The 17,175-nt window shown below is 35.4% G+C and overlaps 1 protein-coding gene across 1 annotated transcript in view; it reads left to right on the top strand.

The window, feature by feature from the left end:
* The window catches only part of LOC149786254 (proto-oncogene tyrosine-protein kinase ROS-like), a 90,047-nt gene extending 74,760 nt beyond the window's left edge, over window positions 1-15,287 (top strand). The window contains exons 26-27 of the mRNA XM_089976634.1: window positions 160-245; window positions 850-15,287. Coding sequence (XP_089832760.1) covers window positions 160-245; window positions 850-1,749 — 986 coding nt within the window. The 3' untranslated portion in view covers window positions 1,750-15,287. The remainder of the gene's footprint in view (window positions 1-159; window positions 246-849) is intronic.
* The last annotated feature ends 1,888 nt before the right edge of the window (window positions 15,288-17,175 follow it).

Here is a 17,175-nt window from a genome sequence, read left to right as displayed (position 1 = left end):
AAGATACATTGGAGGCACATCATTACTTACAGGTAGCTTACTTTAGTAATCTAATAGTTTGTTTCAATTATTTATTTGGATGTTGTTTTGAGATTAAAAATTTTAGAACGCTTTTCAAAGGCAAGTTTTGATTTGGTCTATTGTGCACTATTTTTTTAGTGGATGGTTACAAGTACCTGAGAACAACAAGGCCGAGGCAGACATCGACCTCATCCAGTGGACCTGAGTATCAGAGCACACAACGGGTATGATCTTATTGTTATTTTCATACTCCTCTTCATCTCAACCTGTGCTTATGGACCAAGCATTTGTTAAACTTTGTATTATTATCATTGATCCAGGCAGATACAAAGAATCAAATTCCTTCAAACAAGTCTAGGTGATCAACCCTACCTACCATTACCCTTAGTTCTGTCATGCCCACAGCCTGAATTTCATCACTATACTTATTGTCTTCAATATTACTCCACTCCATCAAAGCAATCCTAACTTTGACACTTTTAGCTATATGAAACACCATATATACTTGCTTATAAACCTAGTCAAACTGCAAATAACAAAGATGCTGATCTGCTATAGCATAATTCACCTGCAGATTAGGGTCAGTGTTGTTTATTTTGCTAATTGCACCTAACAAACTGCAGAGATCCAGATCTGCTGGTGCATTATGCAGTTTGCAGTTGGACTCATAAGTGAGTATATATGGTACTAATATCTGTTTGCATTCTTAATGATAGAATGGACAATAATAATGGATGAAGAAAAAGTGTTTTGACATGACACACCTGATATATAGATTTACATATTACATCCATTTTGAATTACTTTATCATTGATCTTTTTTTCTAGGCAAACTACGGAAGTATTAGGCTACATGGACAAATAAAAAGAGCTACTTCATTTGATTCACCTGAACCTGAAGATGCAACAGAGGAAATAAATTTGCATGCTTCAAACTATTTAGAACCAGAGATAAATGGCATGCCAGTGTATCTTGAACTTATTCCAGATTCTAAGGCAGATCTATACATGTACAGTTCCAGTGGGGAGAGAATTCGAGATAAGGGAGATAATCTTGTCCCCAGTGATTGTGTTGCCACATCTGTGAAACCTAACAAAAGACCTTCATATGTACAGACAACTGTTTGTGAAAATTTTAATACATATGCAGAGAAGTATATGTGTAAAACTAATGGTGTTCCAGATGAAAATGGCAGCAGGGTTGTTCTATCCAATGATAGTTCCAGTCGTCTTGGTAGCATTAGTGAGGATAATGTAGACATGGTAGACTACAGCAGCCCGAATTGGATGGCCATAGGTAGTGTCAGAGATGCTCAAACTATCAGTACACATTCTAGAGGCTTTGAGGATAATTATACCCTCTGTGGACAAAAAATTCGTCTTGGTTCTAATACTTCCTGCTTGTCAGTAGACTCTGCTCAAACAGAACCTCCTAACATTTGCTCAGATTGTGACTCTAGAAATGTGCTGTACTCTACAATCTTACCACATTCAAACTATTCTGTGGCCAATGTTTCTCATCAGTTCCCCATCCATTCAGATTTCACAAGTGGATACCAACTTTGGACCAATAACAACACAAGTATCCAGTACAAAAAGAACTCTTTGAATCATGAGTCAAAACCACATTTCGAGTACATGAATGTGGGCAGGTCCAAGGCACAAGTGTATCCAGAAAATACTGATATTCTGTCAGGTTATGACATGGTTCAAGCCAGCCTTGTGTAGCATAGGTTGATACATTATTCTTGACATCTTCTAGTTAACTGTATTAGTCATGGATCAGAAGGGCTTATGGGATAGCCTGTTATTCTTTGTCTGATGTCTGACATCCATCCGTCCATACATTAGCACAATTTTATCAGTACTTCTTGGAGGATTGCCATGAGACTTTACACACACACATTCATTCCAAGGTCAAGTTGGTCCTAACTGAAAATGGTCCTACTTATTCATCCAGTGTGGCTTCTATATTGGCCATATTGAAAATCTTGTTATCACTCCTTGTCCTGAACAGATGTTTACATCAACATGGAGTTTTCACTGAAAGATGTTTTATGATGTTTTTTTGGTCTAAATGAAAGTGGCCCTGATCTGATGTCCAGAATAACTGCTATGGCAGCCATCTTGAAAATATTATTAATTTTCCTCCAGAATAGAAAGTCATGTCAACATTGTTTTTTCTATCATACAGGTCTTATGTTGATCTTACATCCAATATGACCACGGTGGCAGCCATCTTTAAAATCTTGTTATTGCTGCTCCTGCTGAATGGAAAGTCATATTGAAATGGGATTTTCAACAAAGACTTCTTATAATGTCAAGTTGGCTCCACAAAATAGTTCTGATTTTGAAAATGTTGTTACTGCTACTTCTTCTAGATGGATAGTCTTATCAACGTTGGATTTTCACCAAAAGCTTTCATGTGATGTCTGTTTGGTTCTAAATGACAATGGTACTGATCTAACATCCAATATGGCTGCTATTCTGAAGTTATTGCTATACTTCTCCTCAACAGAAAGTCATACTGACTTGGGATTTCACAAGAAGGCTTATGCTATGTAGCTGGATCTAAATAAAAATGGTGTTGATCTGATCTCCAGTATGGCCACCATGGCATTCATTTTGAAAATCTTGTTACTGATACTCTTTCTACATGCATGGTCACATTGATATGTTGCCATATGATGTTTAGTTGATCCTCAATAAAAATTGTGTTCATCCTAATCCAATATGGCCACCATGGCAGCCATCTTGAAAATATTGTTGTTGCTTCTCTTCTTCATATTGGGTTTTCACCAAAGGACTTCCCATCATGTCTAGTTTGTCCTAAAGGAAAATAGTGCCAATCTTTCCTCAAATTCCATTGGTACAGCAGCTGCTTTGAAAGTCTTCTTATTACTAAGGGGCCCCAAGTGGCCGAGTGGTCTAAAGCGCTCACCATTCCGGATCACTGCCATCTCACCTCTGCCTGCGTGGGTTCAAGTCCAAGGCTTGGTTTGCGTGGGTGTGTGGGAAAGCCTGCCAGTAGCTTTTTGTGGGTCGGTGGTTCTTCCATGGGTTTTCCAGGGTTCTTCCTCCACCAATTATACTGGCCGCCATGTATAGCCTATCTTGTGCTGAAAAATGGCGTTAAACCCTAGAACAACAACAACAACAAAAACTTTATTACTAAAATATATTTGAGATAGTTTCAATAACCAGCAGTTAAAAAGAAGAAATGGGCTTATCTTGAGTTTACACCATACTGACAAATATTTACAGAGAATATCTATGGTAAAAAAGCACATGCCTAAATTTCAACAAATTTTTTAGGTCATAGAATAGATACTCATCAGCATTTCTCCAGTATTAAGTCCAGGGGGCCAGCCTAATCAATTATAAACCTAATGGGACAGCCTAACCAGTTATAAGCCCAGGGGGCCAGCCTAACCAGTTATAAGCCCAGGGGCTAGCCTAACCAGTTATAAGCCCAGGGGGCCAGCCTAACCAGTTATAAGCCCAGGGGGCCAGCCTAACCAGTTATAAGCCCAGGGGGCCAGCCTAACCAATTATAAATCCAAATAGCCAGCCTGATCAGTTATAAACTCAGTTGGTTTCCTATAAACAGGCAAAGATATATTTAATGCCTTACAACATGTTGTAAATAAAAGTGGATTGGCCTTATTATCAAACATAGATTTTATTATCAGACATAGAGTCTCTTATCAAACATAGATTCTATCATCAAACATAGATTTTATTATCAGACATAGAGTCTCTTATCAAACATAGATTATATCATCAAACATAAATTCTGTCATTAGATAAATATTGTAAAAATAATTTTGACCTTGTTTCTGAGTGTCAACGAAATTGACAAGCATCAATTCATATATGCTAATTCTTGCAGAATACCGAATTAAAAATGTGCAGCAGTTATTATTAGTATACAAGTGGATATCTATAATTCTGACTTGTGAATTTTAATCTCAGTGAAAAGTAAAAGTACTAATGAACACTGCAACAGTTCTTTTGATATATATATATATATATATATATATATATATATATATATATATATATATATATATATATATATATATATATATATATATATATTATGAATTCTTGGTGCAAAGATACTGTTTATACTTCCTTATAAGATGAGTCCAACAGCAAACTGCACAGACCCAGATCTGCTGTTGTGTAATGTGCCATCTGATCCGGGTCTATGCAGTTCATTAGGAGTAATCAAAAGAACAATCAACACAGACTCTGATCTGCAGGTGCATAATGTTATGGCAGATCAGGATATATGTTGCTTGCAGTTTGACTTGACTTATAAGTGGGTACATACATACATACGCTTGATACAAGTGTAGCTTGTTGTTAATTATACAATGCAGACATTGATACAATTGTAGCTTGTTGTTAATTATACAATGCAGACATAAAGTTTTGCAAAGTAATAAAATTAATATGTTTTATTCTGTGCTATGTTTATTGTTTTTGTTGATTTTATTTTCACAATAAGAAAAGATAAAGAAACATAAATAGTGTGAAATTTACATATAGTTACATTTTAATGTCTTAACTGACATGCATTATATGCAGAAGTATCGTCTCTTCACTACTGTATAGTGCAATAATAGATTAATAGATTACTGTATAGTGCAGTCATTCATCACTGTATAGTGCAATAATAGATTACTGCATAGTGCAGTAATTCATCACTATAGTGTAATAACTGATTACTGTATATTACAATAACTGATTACTGTATAGTGCAGTAATTCATCACTATAGTGTAATAATAGATTACTGTATAGTGCAGTAATTCATCACTGTATAGTGTAATAATAGATTACTGTATAGTGCAGTAATTCATCACTGTATAGTGTAATAATAGATTACTGTATAGTGTAGTAATTCATCACTGTATAGTGCAATAATAGATTACTGTATAGTGCAGTAATTCATCACTGTATAGTGTAATAATAGATTACTGTATAATGCAGTAATTCATCACTGTATAGTACAATAATAGATTACTGCATAGTGCAGTAATTCATCACTGTATAGTGCAATAATAGATTACTGTATAGTGCAGTAATTCATCACTATAGTGCAATAACTGATTACTGTATATTACAATAACTGATTACTGTATAGTGCAGTAATTCATCACTGTATAGTGCAATAACTGATTACTGTATAGTGCAGTAATTCATCACTGTATAGTGCAATAATAGATTACTGTATAGTGCAGTAATTCATCACTGTATAGTGTAATATCTGATTACTGTATATTACAATAACTGATTACTGTATAGTGCAGTAATTCATCACTGTATAGTTCAATAATAGATTACAGTATAGTGCAGTCATTCATCACTGTATAGTGCAATAACTGATTACTGTATAGTGCAGTAATTCATCACTGTATAGTGCAATAATAGATTACTGTATAGTGCAGTAATTCATCACTGTATAGTGCAATAATAGATTATTGTATAGTGCAGTAATTCATTACTGTATAGTGTAATAACTGATTACTGTATAGTATAATAACTGATTACTGTATAGTGCAGTAATTGATTACTGTATAGTGCAAGAAAAACTTTCGCTGCAGTTGAAGTTATTTCATATGTGAACATTCTCATCAAATTTAAACACAGTTAAGAAAATGATTTTGTACTTCTGTAAAATCATTTAATTTTGTGCTTATCAAATTTTTTTTGCTTTGCACACACAAAAAAGACACTTTTCATTCCATAGGTAATGAAATTTATGGATAGAGGAACATGGACCCAGTTTTGGGGGAACACAGACCTGTTTGTTGGGTTTTGTGAGTCACAGTTTGTACCAACCACGGAATCACTGAGAATGAAATCATGGTATCTTGTATTATATATCATGACAGCTATGTGTTTATCCACCATGTTCAAATATGAATGTCATATTAAATATTACTTAGGTTATTTTGCAACACTTACTGTAATGGGTATCTAGTTTTCACTTGGCTGTATTGGCAGCGGTCATGTTGTATACTAAATAGTTGTACTAATTTGTGAAATTTTGCTTCAACATGCCTGGAAAGCAAAGTTGACTTTTTGCTATGAACAGGTGCGTTCCACCCCCACCTTTTTAATTTCCAACAATAATAATCTGACTAAAATAATCCAACTGCATTTGGGCCTGCAGATCAGGGTCTATGTTGCTTGTTCTACTGATTACTCCTTACAGACTGCACAGACCCAGATTTGCCAGCGCATTATGTGGCAGCAGATTTGGGTCTGTGCAGTCTGCAGTTAGCACGAAACAGTTGAAAATTACTTCAATTCAAATGATCTTTTGTGCTAATTTAGTAACTTTCAGTGTCTTCAGGTATGTACTGAGTGATGATTTATCAGCAACCACACAAATGTGAAACTCTATGGTGTGGAATCCCTAGCTTTTTCCTAATCCTGAAACCAAATACTGTATTTGTAAAAATGTTGAGATAAAAGTATTAAAAAATGAATGAATTTATGGATTTATCCAATATTTCTTCTAAAAACATCATGGAATAGGATGATTTGCCTTAGATGACTCAGTCATATTTTCAGGGGACCTATTTTCAGGTTGTTGTTTAATTCAGTTACCAAAGTTATTCATCAACTTTGGTTATTTTTATCAAGATAATGCATATTTTAAAATTAATTTTATTTCTGTTTACCAATTCGTGACAAACATATTTGCCATTACAGAATTTGACCTCTAACTCACTTCACCCAAAATTTTTGTTCCAGCATGATCCCTTTACTGGGCAAGTTTTTTTTTAAAACACCAAGAACCCGTGACAAAAGATTGTTGTCTTTTCTTCTTCATGGTACAGTAATAAAAGTATTGATAAAAAAACGATCATTTTTTATGTGTATGAGCAAAATATGAAAACTTCAGTGAAGTATGAGATGTTTACCAGTTTTGTCCACCCACCCCCCAAAATATGTTTGCTTATATAGAATATCAGCTGTGTACCAGTCTTGTTGCTATGGGAATATAAAGTTTGCAAACATTTTAACTTCATCAATTTTTTTTGTGGGGTTACATTGATTTGCCTCTGCAGGCTTTCTAATTCTGATCAGTTGATTGTAGAAAAGGGAGACAACTTAAATCACATTAAACTAGCATCCAAAAGGAGAAAAAACTTGGAAGCAGTGTAGGTGGTACAAACCTACTTCAGCTGTGTCTATTTCTGACAAATTTTGGAGGAAAGAGTTTTTTCAGAAAACAGCAAAACTTAAGTAGTATTCAGAAATGAGCAGTATTGGAGTCTTCTGGTGTCAAGAAATGGGCAGATCTAAGATATATTTCTAGAGATTCAAGTTTTGGGAAGGGGATTGGTTCATTTTTCTTCAAAAAGAAATCTTTATATGTTTGTGAATGAAAAGGTGGGCCTCAGCTGAATTGCTATCACCCTTTTAATTCTGTCAAGAAATATCATTAAGCAAACCTCAAAGATGGTGGTAAGTGTTTGCAAAGTTTACTTGTCCCATCTCCTAAATATTGTATTTCCTCAATTGTAATACTGTTCAGTAACTGACAGCAAAGACCCAGACCTGTCAGTGCATCATACAACAGCAGATCTAAGTCTGTGCTATTTGCTGTTGGGTTCACGGGTAAATACATTATCTGAAAGAGGACATACAATGGCAGACAAGTATGCGGTAGTGTGCTTCAAATATTTAGAACCACCCTATCAAAAAGCAAATAATACAAATAACACTATATTGCTAAGTGAAGTTCCATGCCCTCATTTGTAGCTACTCTTAGTGTTGAACATTGATTGATGGTCAATGGGATGTACGTTTTAAATGTCAACTTTCAGGATAAGAATTCTGTATGTTTTAAATGTCAACTTTCAGGATAAGAATTCTGTACGTTTTAAATGTCAACTTTCAGGATAAGAATTCTGTACGTTTTAAATGTCAACTTTCAGGATAGGAATTCTCTATGTTTAAAATGTCAACTTTTAGGATAAGAATTCTGTACGTTTTAAATGTTAACTTTCAGGATAAGAATTCTGTACGTTTTAAATGTCAACTTTCAGGATAAGAATTCTGTACGTTTTAAATGTCAACTTTCAGGATAAGAATTCTGTACATTTTAATGTCATCTTTCAGGAATTCTGCTTTAGACTTACCTTTTTAAATCTGCATAAAAGGTTGTTCTACATTTGTAGCATCATAGTTGTATATATGGTTTTCGTGTTCAGTTTTTCACGAGCAACACTTCTTACGCAGTCACAAAGTAATTTTGGTAGTATCATATGTTTATAGCAATATAATACCACATTACAAAAAAAGTAAGTCACTGTGACAATATTTCATGCCTCATGGACAATATTACTTCTTTCTCATCTGACCAAAGGCATATTGAGCAATGGCATACCTCTTCATTCATTGTACTTTGTGCATTATCCTTCAGTATTTTTCCATTTTTTAAACCTGCAACTTGACCACATTGCCACATTTTTTATATCTCCAACAAGACCACATTGCCACATTTTTTATATCTCCAACAAGACCACATTACCACATTTTTTATATCTCCAACAAGACCACATTACCACAGTTTTGATATCTCCAACAAGACCACATTACCACAGTTTTGATATCTCCAGCAAGACCACATTACCACAGTTTTGATATCTCCAGCAAGACCACATAGCCAGTTTTTGATATCTCCAAGAAGACCACATCATCACATTTTTTATATCTCCATCAAGACCACATATCCACATTTTTTTATATCTCCAGCAGGATCACATAGCCACATTTTTGATGTTTCCACCAAGACCACATAGCCACATTTTTTATATCTCCAGCAAGACCACATAGCCACATTTTTTATATCTCCAGCAGGATCACATAGCCACATTTTTTATGTTTCCACCAAGACCACATAGCCACTTTTTTATATCTCCAGCAAAACCACATATCCACATTTTTTTATATTTCCAGCAGGATCACATAGCCACATTTTTGATGTTCCCAACAAGACCACATAGCCACATTTTTTATATCTCCAGCAAGACCACATAGCCAAGTTTTATGAAACTTGGTATGAAATGTTTCTTACTGCATTTTGAGCTGACTTTTAATACCGCTAGGTGGAAAACTTGTTCTTTCCAAAACCACTGAGCCAGTTAGTATCAAGCAATGTTTTATGATCTGTTTTACAAAATATGTATTTGGCCTTCCTGACAGCCACTTGGACAGATGAATTTGACATTTTCTTCAGAACCACATATTCTAGTTTTTATCTATGTGGAAACATTCCTTTTGACATGCTCCTCCAAAGTTGTGTTTTTGATGGCCTCTGATTTGATTGCCTCTGGTTTGATGGCCTCAGTTTTGGTGGCCTCCCTAGTAATCATCTGACTTCAATTGCCACCAGGTGAAAAATTTATTTTTGACATCTTAATAAGGTCTTGTCTTATTTAGCTAACAAGTTACAGTGCGCAATTGACTTTCATTGCAACAATTTGAAAACAGTCATTTGACCCTGACTTCTGGACAAATGTCTATTGTATTAACTAGCCAGTTAAGTGATCCAAGGCCTATTGTATTCGGTCCTGACACTAGCCACATAAGTGATCCAAGGCCTATTGTATTCAGTCCTGACACTAGCCACTTAAGTGATCCAAGGCCTATTGTATTCAGTTCTGACACTAGCCAGTTAAGTGATCCAAGGCCTATTGTATTCAGTCCTGACACTAGCCACTTAAGTGATCCAAGGCCTATTGTATTCAGTCCTGACACTAGCCAGTCAAGTGATCCAAGGCCTATGAACTTCTTGATTTGATGTCAGTTATGTGCTTAGGTACATCATTTGGAGTACAGCACCATTATACTGTTAACTCAATACCCCTTTGTCCATATTTGCATGACTGCATGCAGGAAAAGCTTTACTGAACAACATCTTTGTCCTAATTTACATCCCTGCATGCAGGAAAAGCTTTACTGAACAACCGCTTTGTCCTAATTTACATCCCTTCATGCAGGAAAAGCTTTACTGAACAACCCCTTTGTCCTAATTTACATTCCTGCATGCAGGAAAAGCTTTACTGAACAACCGCTTTGTCCTAATTTACATCCCTGCATTCAGGAAAAGCTTTACTGAACAACCCGGGGGCCCCGAGTGGCCGAGTGGTCTAACGCGCTCTCCATTATGGATCACTGCCATCTCACCTCTGTCTGCGTGGGTTCGAGTCTTGGATTCAGCCAATGTGGTTATGTGAGAAAGCTTGTCAGTAGCTTCTCATGGGTCGGTGGTTCTTTCTGGGGTTTTCCCAGGTTCATCCTCCACAAATAATGCTGGCCGCCATGTATAGCCTATCGTGTGCTGAAAAATGGTGTTAAACCCTACAACAACAACAACAACAACTGAACAACCCCTTTGTCCTAATTTAAATCTCTGCATGCAGGAAAAGCTTCACTGAACAACCCTTTTGTCCTAATTTAAATCCCTGCATGCAGGAAAAGCTTTACTGAACAACCCATTTGTCCTAATTTACATCCCTGCATGCAGGAAAAGATTTACTGAACATCCCTGCATGCAGGAAAAGCTTTAATATGGGGATAAATTCAAAGAAATGGCTAAAATACTATGGAGTTCTCATCAACGAATGATTTAATTTTAAGAGAGGAAACTATATTTTGCACATTTTTTTTCCACAGTGCTTTCTTCAAAAACTGGCCTTAGTTTAACTGTAAAATGCCTAGTTATCACTGTTGATCTTAAAGATATTGTTTAACGACATGTATGTTTTATTGTGAAAACATTACCATTGGTGCATGAGTCAGAGAAAACAACTATGTATATATTTTGTACATATTGTATCATTTTGAATGTGTAAATGTGTTCACTTTTGGGTTCAGTTCTGTACAGTTCAATACATATTGCACTTCATATTTGCTGGAGTTAACAATCAGAATTGCAGTAGGATGACAAATTCTACACTTAGTACTAACAGAAACATATACCATGTATACACACTTATAAGTTGATTCAATCTGCTAACAACAAACATATTAGTCTGCCATAGCATAATGTGCCAGTAGATCGGTGTTATTTTGTTTGTTGTATGGATTACTCCTTAACAACTGCACAGATCCAGATCTGCTGGCACATGATCTGGGTGTGTGCAGTTTGCAGTTGGGATTGACTTACAGATGAGTATATATGATAACCATTTTTTTCTTATAATCTCTTAGAAAAGCAAGATTGTAAGAACTTGTGTGCACCAAACTAAAATGAATACATGTACACTCAGATTGGCCATCACATCCTGGGGTACTGTGCCAGCAGCTCAGGATTGTGTGCCACTGACTTGAAATCACATAATGAATGGCACAAACTGATTTGCTTGATTACACTGGATGTGTTTTATATGGGTATATATGATAGAGCAAATAATTGTTAAGTCCCTTTCATATTTTTATATTTCACAGGTATTGTATCATGGCATTACACAAAGTACCTAAATACTGTATTATGACATAAGTACTGTATGTTTCATATTGTCATGTAAAGTACCTAAGTACTGTATGATGGCATAGCATAGTATCTAAATATGATATCATGGAATCACACAAAGTAGTACCTAAATATTGTATCATGGAATCACACAAAGTAGTACCTAAATATTGTATCATGGAATTACACAAAGTAGTGCCTAAGTATTGTATCATGGAATCACACAAAGTAGTACCTAAATATTGTATCATGGAATCACACAAAGTAGTACCTAAATATTGTATCATGGCATCATGCAAAGTATTTAAATGTTGTATCATGACATCATACAGAGTACTTAACCCTTTACCTCATAGAGTGTATGGCTTTTTAGCCCTTTCGATATAAATGTAGCAAAGTTACACAGTGCAGTGTGCTATAAATAGAACACCTGTTACCTATTTGACTCCATATACATAGGCCTGCCTGTTAACTGTTAAGCAATGTAGTGTATGTTATGTTTAACAGCATTTTAACCATTTTACATTTTTGGTACACATCTACTATTTATGGAAAAATTTAAGAGTAACGTCCGATCATTATATCTGTGTAATTATTTTTCATGGAAGAATTTTTTATGTGCTTTAAAATCTTGAGAGATCTCATTCACTGTCAAGTCAGTGAAGATGTGTGACCAACCATAGCTGCAATATCTCATACTGAAATTTACAAGTTCTTTGCGTCTACGTCATGAAGTCATCTAAATTTGATAATTTATAAAAACTAATTGCTGCCTATATCAATATCAGAGTCTTTACCTAAGTTATTGTGGCCCCAAGTGGCCAAGTGGTCCAAAGCGCTCTCCATTACGGATCACTGCCATCTCACCTCTGTCTGCGCCGGTTCAAGTCTCAGATTCAGCCAATGTGGGTATGTGAGAAAGCTTGCCAGTAGCTTCTTGTGGGTTGGTGGTTCTTTCCAGGGGTTTCCCGGTTTCTTCCTCCACCATTAATACTGGCCACCATGTATAGCCTATCAACAACAACAACAACAACCTCAGTTATTAAAGCTTTCTTAGTTGTGATTCTAATCGTGAAAACTCAGTGAGTACTGAACAAATCTGCAACCTCCATTTTGGAGAGTGGAGGATACGACCCAGTTACTTTAAATAGCAGATTTCGACCAGAGCATAAACAGTGACCACATCATCTGACATAATGGTCATTCACAGCAATGAATGTAGTATCTAATAGGGTTTTTTCCTGAAAGTGGCACTATGAAAACCTGCCTAAAATGGCTGATGTGTACAGCATGCGTCAAAAAGCACTTCCATGAGAATGGTGTAGAAGCGTCAAAAGGTGCTTGTATGCGAATCAGGTAGAGGTGTCCTAAGGCGCTTCCATGCTAATGGAGTAGAGTTGCCCAAAGGTGCTTGCATGAGGTAATGGGTCAAATGTTTTATCATGGCATCATGCAAAGTACTTAAATGTTGTATCATGGCATCACACAAAGTACTTAAATGTTTTATCATGGCATCACACAAAGTACTTAAATGTTGTATCATGGCATCATGCAAAGTACTTAAATGTTGTATCATGGCATCATGCAAAGTACTTAAATGTTGTATCATGGCATCACACAAAGTACTTAAATGTTGTATCATGGCATCACACAAAGTACTTAAATGTTTTATCATGGCATCACACAAAGTACTTAAATGTTGTATCATGGCATCATGCAAAGTACTTAAATGTTGTATCATGGCATCATGCAAAGAACTTAAATGTTTTATAATAGCATCATGCAAAGTATTTAAATGTTGTATCATGGCATCATGCAAATTATTTAAATGTTGTATCATGGCATCATGCAAAATGCTTAAATGCTTTATCATGGCATCACACAAAGTACCTAAACAATGTATCAAACCAACATGCAGAGGATCTAAAACCTATATCATGACTTCATGCAAAGTATCTAAGCACTGTCTTATGGCATAATGCAAAATACCTACATACTGTCACTGTAGACACATCCAACTGTATTTTGAAACATTAAACCTTGACACTATTAAACTGCCATTGCTGTGTTCTGACTCCAACATGATTGAACCAAGGGATTAAGCACAATTTTCTAATAATCATGATTCAGTATTAAACCACCATTGCACTGTTTAGTGGGTGAATATGGTATTAATCATGATTCAGTATTGAACTGCCATTGCACTGTTTAGTGGTTGAATATGGTATCAATCATGATTCAGTATTGAACTGCCATTGCACTGTTTAGTGGGTGGATGTGGTATTAATCATGATTCTGTATTAAACCGCCATTGCTGTTTTGTTGGTGAATATGGTATTAATCACGGTTCTTTATTAAACTGCCATTGCACTGTTTAGTGGGTGAATATGGTATTAATCATGATTCTGTATTAAACTGCCATTGCACTGTTTAGTGGGTGAATATGGCATTAATCATGATTCAGTATTAAACTGCCATTGCACTGTTTAGTGGGTGAATATGGTATTAATCATGATTCTTATTAAACTGCCATTGCACTGTTTAGTGGATGAATATGGTATTAATCATGATTCTGTATTAAACTGCCATTGCACTGTTTAGTGGGTGAATATGGTATTAATCATGATTCTGTATTAAACTGCCATCGCACTGTTTAGTGGGTGAATATGGTATTAATCATGATTCTATATTAAACTGCCATTGCGCTGTTTAGTGGGTGAGTATGGTATTATTCATGATTCTATATTAAACTGCCATTGCGCTGTTTAGTGGGTGAATATGGCATTAATCATGATTTGGTATTAAACCGCCATTGCACTGTTTAGTGGGTGAATTTGGCATTATTCATGATATGGTATTAAACGGCCATTGCACTGTTTAGTGGGTGAATATGGCATTAATCATGATTTGGTATTAAGCTTATTAAACTGCCATTGCACTGTTTAGTGGGTAAATATGGTGTACATAATTCTGTATTAAAATGACATTGGCCTGCTCCAAATATTTGGGCATAATATTGACAAATGTTTGAGAGATCATTAGCAGCAGTGCTTGTAATATGTTTAATAATAGAAATATGACATATACCTGCAATTTTGTATAGTTTGAAAGTTTTAGGTGTAAAATGTTTTAGAATGGGTCCACTATTCCGAAGGGTTATCAGGTGTTTTTTTTAGGATCTCAAATCAGGCCACTTTTAATGAGAATGAGGATGAACTCTTTAGAAATTATTGTAACTTATTAAAATGGCACAAAGTCATTGAGAGAGAGAGTGCCTCTGTTTTAATACATCATTAAACTGGTTTAGAAATAGTCATGTATACTTTTATAAATCAGAATGTCCACATTTACTGGTATGGGGGTCATAGAATGGAAACTCAGACTTCCAAACTTTCTTAAGGGGTCTCTTTCACAGAGAAATGGTCAGAAAGTGATGTCAACATGTTTGAAGATGTCAACCTTGTCTCAGCTTATATCAAAACTCAGGCTGACTGAACTCGATATAAAAAGTAAAAGGAGAAAGAGGCTCCATTTCTCAGAATAAATTTAAGGGGGTCCATGATATTTGATTAAAATGGATGAGTAATTAAAAATCTGAAAAAAAATGTTTTATTTAGACACTTTTATCACCTTCCATTCTTGTTTCAGGTCACTTGATTAGGATCTAGTTTGCAAACAATACCTTAGTTGTTAATACTTTTTCATGTGATGTTTTGTAAATAATGGTTTTGCTTCTATTGTGAAATAAAAGTTTCATTACAGTTTCTTTCTTGATTTTCTCAGTCAACAACTGAAATGGGATATGTATTTTCCACTTAGTATTTAAGATGTTGAAAGATGTTGGCTGTTATGTATGGTAATTCAGTAATTAGTGTTAGTCTTTGAGTATTTTTACTCACCTGTCTATAGAGTGGAGGGAGGTCATTGTATGGTCTTTCATCCATTGTATATTATCAGTCCATTTCTGATTGATTTCAGCCAACTTGCAATATGGCTTTACGTCATCAAATCCTGGAAAAGTCTGACAGTGTGAAACATGCATGCATAATAATGAGGCGATCTTAAACCTGATTGACTAACCATGTCACAATAATGGAGGCCCCACTTGATCAAACTTGTCACATGGGTTTATATCATTAAGATCTGGGACTGATTAAATAATAAGCAAGATCCATGCTTAGTAATGATATCGTTTTGCATTAAACTCTCTGAGCTTGTTACCACTCTTGAGGCAGTATTTCTGATCCAATTTTTGATAATCTTGGAATATATGCTTTTTTCACCAACATATTGGATGAATTCCTTAATGAACGAGATCTATACGTACTTAAGTAATCTTGCATTTGATTGACTGAGCATGTTACCCCTCTCTAAGCCATAATTTTCATTCAATTTTGATCAAACTTGAAATACAAACTCACATCATTAAGATCCTAGATGGGTTTGATGAGTGAGATACATGGACATTAGTATGGTGACCTTTCATCTGATTGGCTTTGCTTCCAACCACTCAAAAGACCATATTTCTCACTGGATTTTTATCAGATGAGTATGTATACTTACATCATCATGATCTTGTGTATGCTCAATAATGAGTAAGATCCACACTTATTAATGAAGTAATCTTTCATCTGATTGGCTGAACTTATTACCACTCTGGAAGCCATACTTGTGACCTGATTTTGATAAAACTTGGAACATGCGCTTCTATCACAAGGATGTGATCTTGCTTCTGATTGACTGGGCTTCTTACCACTCTTGAAGCCATGGTTTGGATCTACTGGGTGCCTTATCGTACACATCTGGGATGACTTCACTTGTGAGCAAGAAACCATATATACTCATTATGCAATAATCTTTTGATAAAGTTTTTATCAGGATATAGTGAGACAGGATAATCAATATCACATAATGTTTGGGAGATAGTTTACTAAGCGTATGTTCTTACACTACTACATGAGCCTAATTAGAGAAGTTGTCAACTGTTATGTAAACCACTTGAGTGTTATCAGGCCCACTCTGGCCTCTTGTTTTTTTGTTGTGCCAATCTCATTATCACACATTTGATACTGGCCCTTTTAAGTTGTAGGCCATTTATGTCTAGCATGAGAATTTTCTATTTTTACAAGTCTCCACACAGTAAGCATTGTTTCACAAATTTGTGATAGCACAAAATGATTCAAAAAGCCATTTTGAGTGAAAATACATAGTGACAGACAATAAGTCCATGACAAGAAGTCCAGGAATTCAAAAATGCAGTAGACACTTGAGTTTTCAAGGTTACTTTACAATTTGTTAAAATAATAATCTTGATATGGAGATGATAATAGTGTAGGAGCATTTCATGGTCATTTATTATTCCACAGTATCGAGCTTCTCAGGTATGTCAACAATTGGTTGCCTCCATACCTATGAATGCTTATATGTATGTTTTGTCTTGGTGTTCCATGGGAAAGGTACTCAGTTCTCATTCCTTGGTGTTCTATGGGAAAGGTACTTACCCACAATTTCCTTGGTGTTCCATAGGAAAAGTACTCGGCTCTCATTTATTTAGTGTTCTATGGGAAAGGTACTTAGCTCCTATTTCCTTGGTGTTCCATGGGAAAGGTACTTAGCTCCCATTTCCTTGGTGTTCCATGGGAAAGGTAC

The sequence above is a fragment of the Sinohyriopsis cumingii genome, chromosome 12 (assembly GCF_028554795.1).
Source record: "Sinohyriopsis cumingii isolate HCF-2022 chromosome 12, ASM2855479v2, whole genome shotgun sequence".
Lineage (NCBI taxonomy): Eukaryota > Metazoa > Mollusca > Bivalvia > Unionida > Unionidae > Sinohyriopsis > Sinohyriopsis cumingii.
The sequence above is the reverse complement of the archived record's forward strand: the minus strand, read 5'-3'. Positions and strand labels throughout refer to the sequence as shown.